The sequence below is a fragment of the Astatotilapia calliptera genome, chromosome 4, assembly GCF_900246225.1.
Source record: "Astatotilapia calliptera chromosome 4, fAstCal1.2, whole genome shotgun sequence".
In the NCBI taxonomy this organism is placed as follows: Eukaryota; Metazoa; Chordata; class Actinopteri; order Cichliformes; family Cichlidae; genus Astatotilapia; species Astatotilapia calliptera.
The window spans coordinates 12,561,896-12,577,682 of NC_039305.1; the positions used below are offsets into that span (position 1 = coordinate 12,561,896).

Consider the following 15,787-nt stretch of genomic DNA (forward strand, 5'->3'; position numbering starts at 1 on the left):
CTGCCTGTGTCAGTCACTGTTAGCCCTCATCAGCTGCTCAGTTCAGCGCTGATGTTTGACACAGCATGACTGAGTCATGCTGGCAGCCAAAGGCAACACACAGACAATGTGTGCCAGTGTGGAATTGGTAAGTCTTCCACTTTCATACAATCAGACAATAGTCATTAGCAAGACTAAAACACTTAAGGTGTGCTTTACTGATGCAGAAAGAGAGAGACATTCACTTCAATTAATTAAACCCTTTTTTTTGAGGAAAAAGGGAAACAGGAACAATAATTTGTTTACACACATGCCAACATAGATGTAAGGCAAAAACACAGTTTGTATAAATTCTAACAAGCTTGGAAGTCAATAATTGTTAGGACCATTTTACTCGTCATCACAGTTTTTTTCAGGAAAAATTCAGTTCAATTCAGTGGTATTATATAGCACCATATCACAACAGTTGCCTCAAGGGGCTTTACATTGTAAGGCAAAGACCCTACAATAATGCAGAGAATACAGGCTTCTTAAAGTACATTCAAAGCTATCCTTTAGGCACTGGCTGCCTTGTGTTCCATGATGGGTAGCGTTCCACTGGCTGTTTTTCTACCCAGGTTTGCTTTTACTGCATGGGTAGTACGTAACTGACATGCTGAAAAACAAAGCTGCTGTCAATCGAATGCTTTCTAGACAGCATTGCATGCTGGATCAAAATCTTTGTGTTCGGAATTGCATCAATTTTGACAAGATCCCGCAAACCCCTGGCTGAAGGGTCTCCACCAAGTTTTACTGATGGCTGTACACAATCAGTGTTGTACCTTTCTCCTGACCCTCTTCATATATACTGACAGTGATGTGAACCAAAATTTCAAATTTGGATTCATTAGTCCATCAACCGCAGATTTTGAGCCTAGTTCTTTTGTCATTTGGCTTATCTAAGCATTTTCTTCATGTTTCCCTTCCTTTAGAATGGATTCCATGTGTGTCCGTGTGTGTGGACACTAGCAGTGTGTTATTTTAAATGCATAAAATCTAACAAACTTCAGCAGATATAAAAGCAAGTTTCCTTTTTTCCCCCCACTTCCTTTCTTTTTTTTATTACTCGGCTAACTCGCAGATCATCATATTCCCTGGACATCTACTGACTCCATAGAGTTTGTGTTACTCTCACTACGTCCAGTTGGGGGCAGCAGGGAGCTCACCTTGAAGCCAATGTCTCCCTTCTTGCAGCAGAGGCAAGCCAGCATGAGGAAGATGAAGGTGAAGAGGCCAGAAAAGGAGACAGCTACCACTGCCAGAGATGAAGGCCAAGACAGCTCGCTCAGTGGAGCCCCATCTGCAACATCAGAAGATAAAGCGAGTGTTAAAAGCATGGAACCAGAGATCAGATGGTAAACTGTAGTCATACAGGAAATTAAAACCAAAGTGCAGATAGAGGTGATTTGTGAATGTTTATGGGCAAGCCTGATGAAAGAAGCATGACTCCTCATTAGCATTTCTTCTTCAGTTTCATATTCATCTCCATAGACTGTGTAGAAAGCAGGCTGCCGTAGATTAATTACAGTGGTTACGATGTACTCTGAGTCATAGAAGCTGAAAGTTTTAAACCGCCCACCAAAACAATTACTGCTAAATAAATGAATAAAGCGGCAGCAGAGTAGGAGTAATGGCTCATTCTATTTCAGTGTAAAAAACGATGATGAAAATGCTGACTGTGTACTTTTAATGCACTTTGCGACTTCTTCAATACCGCCCAAACTGCTCTCAAAGGAGTGTTTGGAACTAAAGTACAACTAAAAATTAATTAGTTGTAAGTAATTGATTTCCATTAAACCACGGCAAAATGTTTTCTTTTGGTTTGTATGTGGCCACAATCTGCTGTGTTGTTCCTGTATGCATATATGCAGCACACATGTGTCAGTTTGTCTTTCAGCCTGTAGTAACTTAGAAAAGGCCAGAGGGGCCAGATGTCAGAGTTTGGCGCATCTACATAAGCTGATTTACAGCGTTAAACCTGCTGCCAGCACAGATGGAAGAGACAAAGGAAGAAGGAGAGACAGAGGAAGAGAGACAGAGAGTCTGTGAAAGAAGGCTTGGAACAGATGCAAACATGCAGGCATGAATTAGCAGTATTCTTTCCACATAGCTCAAGACATTTATTCAATAATTTTTTACTTTCTTCTTCTTTTTTAAAAATCTTTCTTCATGACATCTACACAGACACACAGCAACAAAACTTTATACACCTTCAGTTCAAACTACTGATCAGAGGACAAAACATGCCAATATTATACTGTGTTGTACATATATGTTATTTCCTCTGTCCATAATAATTATAATTTCCAATTTCTTAAAGAGCACCTTGCTTGCATTTTCTTAACTAGAGATTTTCTGTATTAAAGAGCAATTCTCAGATTTTGGTGATAACCTTCAGGTTTACAGACGCTGTAATGATAAGATTTTTATTCCTTGCAATAGATGAATAAATGTCTTTCAGAGTCTGTCTTTCTAATGTCTCTGCATTAGAAAGTTTTATTAAACTGACCGTGGTGACATCATTATGATGTGACTCAGAATAACGTTTTCAAATAGTGAATTTCCTACTGAGGCTGAAAAAACTTAACTTATCATAAAAATATAAATTATATAAGCACACAACCTAAATTAAGGATTATAGTTAGATTATATATATAGAGAGATATTATATATTCAGTAAAAGGATTAGATGTTGTAGTCACTGATAATGCATTGCTTTAAATGGCTTTATAATTTTATCTACAGTAGTTTATTTACAGTAACCCTGTAGCTTTTCTTTATATGTAAATGATGAATTCATCAGCTGGTTCAAGAAAAGGAGCAGAACTGTATTTAACTGTATTCCATCCATTTTCCTTTATTACTTTACAACTGTGATGTTAACACACAAAAGCATACTCCAGTGCTGACTGGGATTGCTGTGGTCTGTGATTCTTGTACCTGGGTTTTTAACAGCTCCATGACTAAGACCCAGCAGTCCAGACCCATTCGGCTGCAGGGAGCATCCTCTTCCGGCTCTGACAGCTTTTGCAACCCAAACAGAACTACTCCAACCAAAGTTTAACCCTGAGGTCATGGCCACAAAGCCCTGTATACCCTCCATTTACATATACATGGAAGTGGACAGTGCAAACAGGCAGGGTTCCTATGTAAAGCCTGCTTTGAGAATTGCAGTGCATGAGTGTATATGTGTGGGCACTGACCCGCCAACACATCACCATGGTAACGTCCTGATGGCCAACACATATTAGTTGATTGGCTTTTACAGTGCGGTAAACCTCATGACCCTTCCTTTTTGCTGATGCCTTGCCCGCTGAGAGAGGGTGTGTGTGTCTGTGTGTCTCACTATGTGAGAGCTTGTGAAGTGGAAAAGAAGGTGATTATGAAACTAAACAAAGCAGCGCCCTTTCTAGATCCACCACATACCACAACACACAGCCTGTGAGGGGGCTGATAGGGAAATAGGGGATGATCCTTAAAATGCCATCTTTTCAAGCCTTCTAATGTTTTAAGTATCAAGAAGCAAACCATAAAAGTAAAGGAAACATGCAATCTTTCCCTCTGTAACACAATATTAAACATTTCACCTGTTATTCTCACATTTATGGCAGAATTTGTATCTGCTCAACAGTTACTCCAAAGGATTACACTGTATACTAAAACATATGTACATGCACTGATTCATTACTCAATCCTTTTGCACAGAATTTCCTGCTGTCTCCTCATTACAAAACAACAAACACAACCCATTATATCAAATAGGAATAAAATGTTGGGTGCATTAGAATGCAAGAAAAATGCAATAAAATATTCTAAAAGCAACATGAAAATGTCAAGTGATATTAAAAAGAATAAGAGTTAGCATTTTGCGTTAAGTTAGTGCTGCACAATTTAGGTGCCGGCAGGGCTGGATTGATGGATGAATGTGGGGAAGGAGGAGGGAGTGGGGAGGAACCATGCTGTGCAGATGGTGCCAGAAACAGCAATGATACATGCTGAATCAGAGGGCACGGTGACTCAGAGCCCACTGAAGGACACAACATAAAACAGACATACACATGTTGTCACTTCTAAAGAAGACTATTAGTTGCCTGTCATCGTGTACAACCCCAGGAGCTGATCAACTGGTCCTGTTTCTGCTTGCTACCAATAAACAGTTGGTTACAGTCCCCAGTCCCACAATATATATATTTAGTTCACTAGAGCTGATGTCACTGACAACTGTTACTAACTAACTAATTTTGCAGTTTCAGAGAAGCTAAATGCCAGCTTCATACACAGCTTTGAGACAGGAGATTTCTTTTCCTTTCACAGTTGCAACTGGGACTTCTGTTTGCAAAAATAAGGTTCACATGTATATTGAATTCCAACAGTTCTCTCCTTACTAGATACTGGGATGCAGTATCTAGTATTCACTAATGATGCTGCACAAGGCAATCAGAATGAAGATCAGCATTTCTATGGACATACAAATCCTAAACTCTTTTATGCAGGCTCCTCTTTTGAAGCCTTGAGTTTGGAAATGTGGGTTCTGCAATCCGAATGCGAAATGAAAGGCACTGCATGGTTCTGTACAGTATGTAGCAACATGTCAGCCTGGCTCTACAGTGTGTCCTACTTTATGAGAAGTTATGCTCTAAAAAAATTACTCTACTAAAATTTGGAAAAAATGAATATTATGTTGTTTTAAATAAGACTTGGAACTAGTGGTCAAGCCATTGGACTCATGAGATACTAACTCACAATACTAGGTTTATTTTTGCAACCAGAGCTAGAGGCTACATCCATCTTTTATGTACAGTCTATGTACATAAAACTAGCGAGACAGTACTAGAGAGACCATGAAATATCCAGGAAGTCCAAGGTTTGCTGGATGGTGAGCTATGTACTACTGGAGGTTTTTACACAGCAATTCCTCAAATAAATATTGTGGTTTGTTTATTTATTTGTTTTCAAGAAATTCTGCTGTATGCCTGAAACTCTGGTCTGGGTTCAGGGCAAACAATCGACCAACTAACTGTAGGATCAAGTTTCTGTAACATTTTAGTAAAAAACAAATAAATAAAACAACAAATAAATATAAATAAAAAACTACTACCCTTTCTATAAGCTTTGGGAATCAATTAAAGGAAAATTCCAAATACTGACAGTAGAGGTAAGTTTTTTCACAATGTCAAACCACCTTTACCTGAACAATGGAGTGCAAGTTGCTAACTTATAAGTATGTATAAGTGCATGATTGGCAAGGTGGAGATTTTAGGACACACACAGAGTTTGGGGAATCCCCAAATGCAAGTGGTGTCTGTACTTCTTTGCATATCCCTTCACCACCAGGACTCTGCCAAAGAGGAGTTTCAAATTGGGTCAGTAAATAGGGGACTGCAGACTCCCTTTTTAGCTTCCCTCTTCCCAGTTGGGAATCTAACAGTCATATTCTAGGATACTTTTCAATATTTAGCCAAAATTAAGTCATTTGGATCATTCTTTATTAAGCCTTCCTTCTTTACCAGAAAGTCAAATATGATCACCCAGAAGAAAATCCGAGGTATAAATATAAATATGAAAGTGCAACATTTGAAAAGCCGTCTCACTTCCTCTTGGAGGAATCGCGAACTGAGCGACAACTCGTGGTTCTTCATAAATATTAGAAAAGCACACATTACTTCGCCAGCTGCACAGCAAAATGAAAATAAAGCACTTAAATCCATGCTCATACCCACTTTATTAAAAAGCTGTCTTTAGGACTGAAGAGAGATGAGAAATGTCCTGAAACACAGGAGGGGGAGTGATGGAGCCACCATGCCACCCCCACAATTCAGACTGATGATGGCAAGGATGCAGTAGGATAACGGGGGGGATAAAGAGAAAAACAATGTAGTGGCATAACAAGACAGAATGAATGAGGCCATCTGCATTGCTTTGCACTTCCCAATAGTGGGAAACCTTCAGTGTTTCTTCTGGCTTGTGCTGTGAGATGATGGTCAAACAATCTAATACTAGGTTTAGGATTGATGTGCACATGTCACATCGCAGTGGCTAAAGAAAATCTGCTGAGTCCTTCACGATCATAGAGCTGACAATGCAGGTTTTAAACTACATAATGGCCATGAAATACAAACAGCAGACTGGCTATATCAGAAACAGTTGACTGCTCAAAGTGTCAGTGCAGGAATAAGGTCTACCAATAGTAATGAAAGCAAGATGAACCATCTTACTGTCTGACCGTGCTCCATGAAATACCGCGGGCAATGATACCAAGTAATAAAGAGTGAGCAAGAAAAATAGACATGTAGAAAGCTCAAGGCCCACAGCACGAAGTAAAGAGAAAAGCTAAGCTCAGCATATGTACATGTGGCTGTGTGTGTGTGTGTTCATGCATGTATACAAAGGATGAGGATACGATGTGTTAAGCACAACCACTGAGCTTTTAACAGTATATCATAAATAAACCAATAAGGTAGAGCCTTGTGTTGCTGTGCAGCTTATACGGCCCACTTCACCAGCTAAAAAACATCTACTGCTGCCTAAATGCAACTCTGGGTAACTACACGGTGCTCATGTTCATCATGCATTAAAAAAAAAATCTGTTCCAAATCGACAGAAACGGGACACACAGGGGACAAACGAGGTATTTTATTCAGGACAGAGTGAGAATATTAAGATCTCCCTCCCACACTCATATGAAGGCCAGAGCTGAGCCATGTGTTCATATTCGCATGCAGACATAAGAACTTGCACCCACGCAGAAAATCCAGTAAAGGTGGCGCACTAAGCGCCATAAAATAACATTGGACTAATGAGGTCCATGAGGAGGAGCACTAACACACAAACAATATTGCGGGCTTCGCCCTCTGCGAGATGCCGTGTCTCATCGCTGTGCACCTCTGTTTAGCGCTTTGCTTCAGTCTCTCGCTGGTCTCTCTGGTAGCTCTCACTTTTATTTATTTATTTATTTTACCAAGGGGCCTGCAGGGTGGGCAGCGTGCCAGACTACACACCACTGCAATCAAACTGTCTCCAGAAAGAGCGGGGTGAGATACAGTTTCAGCTGCAATTCAATAGATCGGGCATGTTTTAATTTAAATAAATAGTGTGTTAAGTCTGTGTGTGGTCAGTGGCCAAGCACTGCGTTTTGTGAGTGTTAGGAAGGCCCTAAGCACAGCATGTTATAGCCATTCCTTCTATACAGAAGCTTATATTAAGAAATAATATTTGCAACTTCGTTTGATATTAAAGAGAACATTTAAATGATCTTGGATGACAATGAAATATTTTACAGAGGAACATTTCTAAAAGGTACGAACGACTAAGTTGATATTAGTATGCTTTGAAAATAATGCAGCAAGTCCTAGACTGTGGCAGTAAGTGTCACCACTTATGCAAGAGTAGACTAGTTTCTTCCAGTTTTACACCCTTAATGCACTTCTACTGTCGCTCAATTCTATGGAGAGGAAACGCTGAAAATCTGTGAAAGAGACACACACAGGACAGGAGAGCAGAAAACAGTCCAAATTTACATTTAGGACAATGCTGGAGGGCCAAACAAGCATCTCCATCTGCCCTGCCTGGGCGGTACCAAGTGGCATCCAATAATACCATTCGCTTTCACACATAAATCACATAGCGGAGAGAAAGAAAAATGCACATGAGGCATCTGCATTTGAAAGCAGTGACAGGCAAATCACCAATCAAAACATTTTAATTGCAATAGCTGAAAAATTCCAGTTTCAGGTGATTAACAGAGATCTGCCTTTGTGAATATATGATCATTCTGTGCTGCTTTTCTTCAAGTTAATGTCAAGATTTAATGTGAGGACCAACTTGAGACTTCTTATGTGGGGATGAAAAGTTGCTGGACTTAGTTCCTGCTTTTTCATCTAGTGGGATGTAGCAGTTTGACACAGACTGACTTCTCAAGGGAAAACCAAATGACAAGTTGAGAGAGATAAAAATGCTCTGAAGAAACAAGAAAAGTTAAATCAGAAAGTTAGAGGATCGCAAGACTGTAATGACACAGGGATGAACACAGGAACATACAGAGGAGAAAGCAACAAATACACATGTGCACAGATGTCAGACTAAGGAAGGGTTGCGAGCAGAGGGAGCAGAATGACATGATTAATGGCAGGATATGGTATCCTCCACCATCTTACATCCTCTTTGCTGTTCTGTAGTCACACTGTCTGTGCATGACTGCAGATAGCAGAGGGATGAGCTGGCCTGCAGAGAGCCATGATAACTGTCATTAACTGGGAGTGAGAGCCCAGGAGGACCACTATGGATCTGCATTATAGGCCTGCCATGTCCATCCGCCTACAGCCCAGGCAAGGGCACACTACTGTAAAAAAGGGTTTGAATATCACCTCTGCTTATAATGGATGGATCTTTTAAGACAGACTAATTACAAGACCAGGGCACTGAATGAAAAAGTGTTAGCTGCAACATTTAACATTAATAATTCATTTATTTGAGCCATTATTATGATTTATGTACAGACCATTGCAGAGGGGACTAGCAGCCTCTGCTGGCCTTTACCCTGCACTTTATAATGTGTGCTGATGGCTGAGATTTTGAAGGAAAACTGCTAATTTGGGGTAATTATTATGCAGCACGATAGAATCAAAGCTGATGTTCTTCACAAATAGAACAAAAGCTGTTCACAGTTTATCATTAACTGGCAAACAGAGAGCTGCATGAATGAATGAGATGAAAATATGTTTATCCTCTCGAGTCCACTAGAGTGGGAAACAGAGGATTGTGTGATGCATGTGTTTCCACTCAGCCATATATTCAAGTACGGAGATTTTATTGAGGTAAATGGACAGAGAGTATCATGAAGTAACCACACGAACCCCTCTATGACATGTATGTATACAAGCCTGTTTTTGTGCTTAGTGATACAAACTGTAATAGTTCTTCCTGTTAGCCAGAGAAAGAGAATATAAAAGATACTTAATTTCTACACAGCTCATATTTCATTTAAGCTCTAACAGCTCTGGACTCAACAAAGTGGCCAGGTTATGTTTTCCTATTGGCTTAGCATTGATAAATATATAGGTGTAATCATCTAGTTCAATTGTGGATATGATCTGACCATTTCTATTTCACTGCTCTCTAGGCTATAAGTACTGAAATGAAGAATTGATGTAAACAGGAGTCAATGCCTTTTAGAAACATTAAACTAACATCACTATTGCTTTACACACAAAAGAAGACGCATCAGAAAGAAAATTATTGTATGTCCTCTATGCAAAAGCTGTCAAACAAAACCTTAGAGGATTATTCCTCTACACCAAGTAACAATACTATTTAAATTACATTTGTCTTTATCAATACAGAGAATACAATGCAGTTTTTCCTAAACTCTAGTAAAAAAAATGGCAGGATTAGAGTCAAACAACTTTTACAGCTACTGAATTGTATAAATTGTCATCAGTGACAGCGCTGTCTGCATGCAGACCTGACAGAGCGCAACTCTGCACTCACATGACACCACACTTGTATACTTAGGCCTCAGGCTGATAAACACAAATTTAATGCATGTGCAAACCATATGCACTTTATATGACAGAGTCAGCCTGAGTCTTGTGATGCATACCACAGCAGTTAATGCCCAATAGTTTTTGACTGTGTGCAAATGTAAAAGCTGAAATGCAAATATTCCCGTACAAAACAATTTAATGTGAGTTAAGCTGGTTCTCGTGTACATCCGTGTTTGTCTGCTTCTATTAAACATGTGCCTATTCTGACCCAAATGCAGTGAACACACTAGCACACAATGAGCACACTTTACACCCAAATTCCAGCAGCAGCTGTTTAGTCATCATCTTATAATAACACAATTCTAAAAACTGACTACACATCAACCTTGTTTTTGAACTAGCGCTATTCATTTGTTATGTGAGATGTTGCTAAATTGCCACCAGTGCAATCTGACATTTACAGTGCACAGAAAAATTTAACACTGTATTTCCTCCCTAAACAACTACACACAGAGCTTTAAACAACTGTGGCACACCACATCATCACACAGAGAGCACACAGAGGAGACATAGATGGTTTCCCTTCAGTGCTGAAATCCACTTCATTCTTATTCTAGTTCCCCCAGAGGAAGACTTATGCAACCAAAGTGCTTGGTGTTACACATGAAGAGATGAATAATCAAATAGTCCGCGGTGACTGGCTTGTACTGACCCAGTCAGTGGGAGGAGCTTCGAGAGCAAACACAGAAACCATTTTTAAAATCTCTTCCCTTCAGCATCACCAACGCCTTGGTTACAGCCTGCAGCAGTGTGTCCATGTGTCACGTGGGTCACGTGAAAGCTTTCCTCAATGTGAAACATGCATGGAACATGTGTACACCAAGACACTATTTATAACATGTACACTCGATGCCACTGCCACCTCCAGGCATTAGAGGTGAGTGCTGAAAGACAGCCTCCCACAGTGCTGCATTGTCAGCTTGTTGGTGTATCAGTGCTTCCTTCCATATCAATCCATTGTCTGTTCGCAGTGACAGTGATGCGCTGCAGATTTAGTCTGTATCAAGGATGCAGCCAGGTCTAAACGTTAGCGCGCACGTACATCTGCTACCGCTCCTGATGGGAGCGCTCTCCTTGGTGCTGAAGCAATAGTAGGCCAGGTGTTGGCAGCAGTTGTTGGTGCAGAATGCTACACTCTACTGAGCGCAGCCGGGTGCTACTTTACCCCTGGCTGCACTCAGACCGAACCCCAACCCAGTCATGTGAAGGCTGATGAATTCAAACCTGCTATGGTGTGTCTGTCTTGGCTGATGGCTTATATAATACCAGCCAATGTGACAGTTGACTTGGCCTCATGGTTGTTTTCATGTCTGGATGTGTGTTTTTGAACATGTGTCACTGTTTGCGTGAAAGCGTGCAGAGGTAGAGCACACCGTGTTCTTATACAGCCCGGGGCATAGGGACAAAATGCAGCTGTGGAGGTTGGCTCGAGGGGTGCTGCAGTTCAAACGCTGCCTGAATTTTAGCTTTGATGTCAAATTAACCAAGTGTTTGTGTGAGTGAAGGTGTGCTGAATTTGTGTGTGCATGCACAGTCGATTACACTGTTAAAATGGTCAGTTTGAAAAGCTCCAAATGGTGGAATGATGGAGAATCTGACATTTACATCCTCCCAGTAGTTTGTATGTGTGGCTATCGTTTCATTTCACTGCCCCATTCCCTCAAATTAGTGGATCCAAAATGAGAGTGTGTTTAATTAATCTGCAAACAGCATATTCAGCGACTACAGCTAATTCCTCTCTGAGTATGTCCCTCCCCTTTAAGGGTCTCTAGCATTTTTCTGTCCTTAGCAGTGGCTGCAGAAATGATTGGTTCCTTCTAAAACACACCCCCTCCATCTCCTAGGCAACATTGATTCTCAGTCCAATTACTAGAAAGGAATCAGATCGGTGGTGAGGGCCTCCTCTCATGAGAAATATAGATCATTTTGACAGGAGTGACAGTCCAGACCCCATACTTAATTCCAGTGATATACAAGCCACATTCACAGTCCCACTCATACCCCACCCTTTCCACCTCATATAAGCTGAAATCTTCATATATGTAAAGCTGTAAGAGAGGCTCTCCCGCTTCAAGCTGATGAAAGAAAATATTTTTCACTGAATAATCCTGATGGAATGGTTTACAAACCTGTGTTCTCCAGTAGGGAAAAAATGCAAATGCAACAATATTACAGATGGCCCACAAGAGCTTTAGCAGGCATTTTACACATAATTTAATTGGGAACTATTTATCATTTTTCCAAATTAAAAGAACTCTTTTGGTTTGTTTGTATCATATTGCACTAAACATTCCCAGGGATGGCCAGATCAGCACCCACCACTTATTTTTCAAGTATATGAAGGCAGAAATTTCTTCATGTAATATTTTACAACTTTGCAAATGCAAAAAGAAAGACATATAATCACATATAACCTCATTTTAAATGGAAGCCCCCTTTTTGTGCTACGTTTGGACTTAAGGACAAGAGAGCTTAGAGACACCAAATAAGACATGGAGAGAGTCATGGGAACATAGAAGAGGGTGGAATAATTGGACAGAAACGGATCAGGGATCACTGAGAGTGTCCAGAGTGGGGAGGACAGATAGAGCCTGAAACTTGAGAGCCACTGTGCTCAGTGCTGTCATTTGTATGCTCAGCACACTGCACCCAGTGCAGGGACTCTCTTAGTCCTGTTTACATTTGTACACAGTTATTTATTCTGCTCTAATTCAATCCCTGCCATCCTGTGTGAGGGCTTGTCTTTCTGCTCAGTTGTCACAAAACACTGCAGCAGCACACGGGCTCACCTTTGCCAAGATCCCGTCACTTGACATGCTGGGGACGATTAAATGCTGCATCCAAATGAGGACCAAAAACTGCAACCTCAAACAGCAGAACCATGCATAGCTGTAATGTATTAGTCAGCCTACAGGCGCACACCCTGATCACAGCACAGACATACACTACATGCATGCCCACAACAACTGCAGGGATGTATGTGTAGGTAGGATTATGCAGGTTCAGTGCAGGTATAACTTTTAACCCTCTTTTCACCAAGCTATGATATGACAGTGAAAAAAACCACCCATATATAGACTGTAAGGGTTTAGGATCATTGTGTTTTTTCACGACATACTCTGGTATATTATTGATGCTACTGTTGGATAAGAAAGAAAATGCATGTACATATGATATATGACATATTACCAACAGTGATCACTCAAGCAAATCATAAAAAGCACATAAATAACGAGCAGCTCTCCAGTGAACGGATAAACATTCTTATTAGAAATAGGAAATCCTCCTTTGACCCTTACCTGTGTCGAAGTGAGAACTGAAGGCAAAACTGGGATTGAAAAAAGCCGAAGACATGACAATTACATGTAGAGCAAAGACCATCCTCCTCGTCGCTTTTCAGAAGACAGCAAATGCCTAACCGAAAACAAGGGTCAGAAAATAAATTCCTGACTCAGGTGCGTGTGTAATTTAAGAAGCCTAACCTCTAACGGAAGCAATAATGCGCAGCATTTTATTCCAGCACACCTCATAGAGAGCCCCCCGAAAATCCTGCTTCACCTTCAGCTCGAGCAGACCTGGAGACAGATGTTGACAGTCGTTTCCATTTGAACACATCTGTGTGTTGACTTTTTGAACACTAAGATCATGAATCATGCCACGCGCTTTCTTTCTTTCGGCTATCTTTTGACAGAATCAGTTCATCTACTCGGTCACCGAGTGAAAGCCTTCTGTTATTTACACCGATTTTATACACTCTAAAATCTGGATTGTTCCAAAAAAAATTGGAAATATCCCATGTGTGTTTCTTTCAAAATAAAAACCTTCTAAACGCCCTGCCTTGTACTACATGTAACATGCCAGTTAATGGCAAAACAGTTGATTTGGGTTTAAAAAGATGCGACGGTAAGCGACGCGCATTTGGGATTCAGCTTCGGTAAAGAAAGACTGAGCGACATCTTGCACCACTGTCAAGTGACCAGGTTTGTAGAACTACTTCCGTTTAAGACTTTCACAATAAGAAGTCAATCACATAGTTTCTCTAAGAGACCTATTTTTATAATTATTTTAATGACGGAATTAGCTTGACTTCCGTAATGACCAAGGGTTCTCTGACGCACTTGACAAAATCGTTTCTTAAATTAAAAAAAAATGCTGGTAGAGCAAGCGCGCGACCGTTCGTGCACTGGGTCATGATCAACCTTAAATGAACACGTTTTAGCCTAATTTGAAGTTATTTGCATTACCATACTGTCTGCCTTGGAAACAAGGCATGCCCAGGAGGAGGCAAAGAAAGGACGCTCAACAGCCTCCATACACTCCATAGAAGGTAGTAGCTTGGTCTATCATGGTTTCATGATTAGGCCCTGTAACTGTTAAAATGCGCTGGGAATTGAAGTCACATATTAATTATTTTTGCACAGAATGGTAAAAGGCTGGTTTTACTGTGGCCAAAACCAGAATTAATTAGTAAAATAAAAGTCTTTTATCCCCCTTCGTCCATATTTATTTATTGCATATTTGTTTTGTTTTTTAAATGTTTCAGATCATCAACCACATTTTAATATTAGATAAAGATAATGCAAGAAAATACAAAATTCTGTGTTAAAGTGATGATTTCATTTATTAAAAAGGAGGGGGGTATCTAAACCTGCCTGACCCTATGTGTGCAAGGAACTGCCCCTAAACCTAATAACTGGTTGTGCTGTCCCATACTTAATTCCAGCTATATACAAGCCGCATGCACAGCCTAATTCTCTCTCTCACCACTAGATGGCAAAGAGCGATCTTCACAATATGTTGAAGAGATTTATGATAATTTATTCCAATTGTTAGTTGGTTTTAAAGCAGAGTGACACTGTAAGAAACTTTTAATTATCAAAAGCATCAAAATAAAAACAGACAACTTGTTAATAAATATAAATGTTAGTTAAAGCGCTTGATGCTCCTGCACCTCCTGAAGCTCCATTGTTCCACTGAAGGAAAAAGCACCCCAGACCATTATGGTGCCCCCTCCACTGTGTCGCGTAGAAAACATCTCAGGTGGGATCTGCTTCTCATGCAGTAACGTTGGAAACCATCAGGACCATCAAGGTTACATTTTTCTCTTCAGAGATTAAAACTATCTTCCATCTTTCAATGTCTCATGTTTGGTGCTCTCTTGCAAAGTCCAAACGGTCAGTTCTGTGGTGTTCAAGGAGACGAGGACATTGAAGACGTTTTTTGTTTTGGAAGCCCTTCAGTCTCAGATGCCGCCTGATGGTTATTCGGGGGGCATTCGGCACCAGTAACGGCGTTAATTGTCCAGTGTCTTGACGGACAGCCAATTGTATCCTCCAGCTCAGTGCTAGGGGGGATTATTTGGGGTTTTCCACTTGACGTCTTTGTTCCAAAACCCTCAGAATCATTTAACAAATTTCAAATGACTGTCTTACTGCGTCCTACCTCAGCAGTGATGGCATGCTGCAAGAGACCCTGCTTATGGCTTATGCAGTTCAACAACCTGACCACGTTCAAAAAGGGTATATATTTTGGCCTTTGCCATCAGAACGTCATGACAGTGTGACAACCTGACAGAAAATGACAATGAATCCACAATTTTGCACAGATTAGGCCTTTTAAAGGCATGTGGTCCTAAACTTTTAATCAGCTGTAAAACAGCCTCTTTTAGTTTAAGCGTTGTTTTCAAGAAATTGCATGTTCAAAAAATGTTTTGTCGCACTCCCATTTTTTGCCATCTTTCAAGTGATCTTTTGATCGGGACTGAATATTAAAAATATAAATGTTTTGAGTGCGTTTATCTGCAGATGCTTAGTTAAAGTGCATATAAACTGATTTTGAACTGTTTATACAATATCATTTTTTCTTAAAAATTTGTAAGTTTAGTTTTTTGTTTTTTTAAGAAAAAAATGCTTGTATTCAATCTACTCCCATTGCTAACTGGTTTACTGAAGTTAATATATGAAGTTAAAACATTACAATCTGACCTTATTAATATGGCCAAGTTTTACATCAAATCTGATTGTGTCTGAAGTATTTTATTGGTCTCGAAGCGATCATACTGTTACTGTATAATTTTAGAGTACTACTAATAATATCAGTAATGATTTAAAAAAAGAGCTGATGCTTTTGGGAAAAGAGTCTTTCCTTTTCATGTGTAAAAAAAATTCTGCTGCACCAGATTTTCTAGATGAAATTATTATTATTTTTATTATTATTATAGATTTTTC

General features: G+C 40.0%; 1 protein-coding gene across 2 annotated transcripts in view; it reads right to left on the reverse strand.

Moving 5' to 3' along the window:
• The window catches only part of LOC113020652 (serine/threonine-protein kinase LMTK2-like), a 31,334-nt gene extending 17,789 nt beyond the window's left edge, over window positions 1-13,545 (reverse strand). The window contains exons 1-3 of one of the 2 annotated variants that reach the window (XM_026164808.1): window positions 13,086-13,545; window positions 12,860-12,888; window positions 1,185-1,318 (exon numbers count right to left, since the gene is read on the reverse strand). In XM_026164808.1, coding sequence (XP_026020593.1) covers window positions 1,185-1,318; window positions 12,860-12,888; window positions 13,086-13,090 — 168 coding nt within the window. In that variant the 5' untranslated portion in view covers window positions 13,091-13,545. Of the gene's footprint in view, window positions 1-1,184; window positions 1,319-12,859; window positions 12,975-13,085 lie in introns of both variants that reach the window. The other variant, XM_026164807.1, reaches the window with a different exon arrangement.
• Between the last annotated feature and the right edge of the window lie 2,242 nt (window positions 13,546-15,787).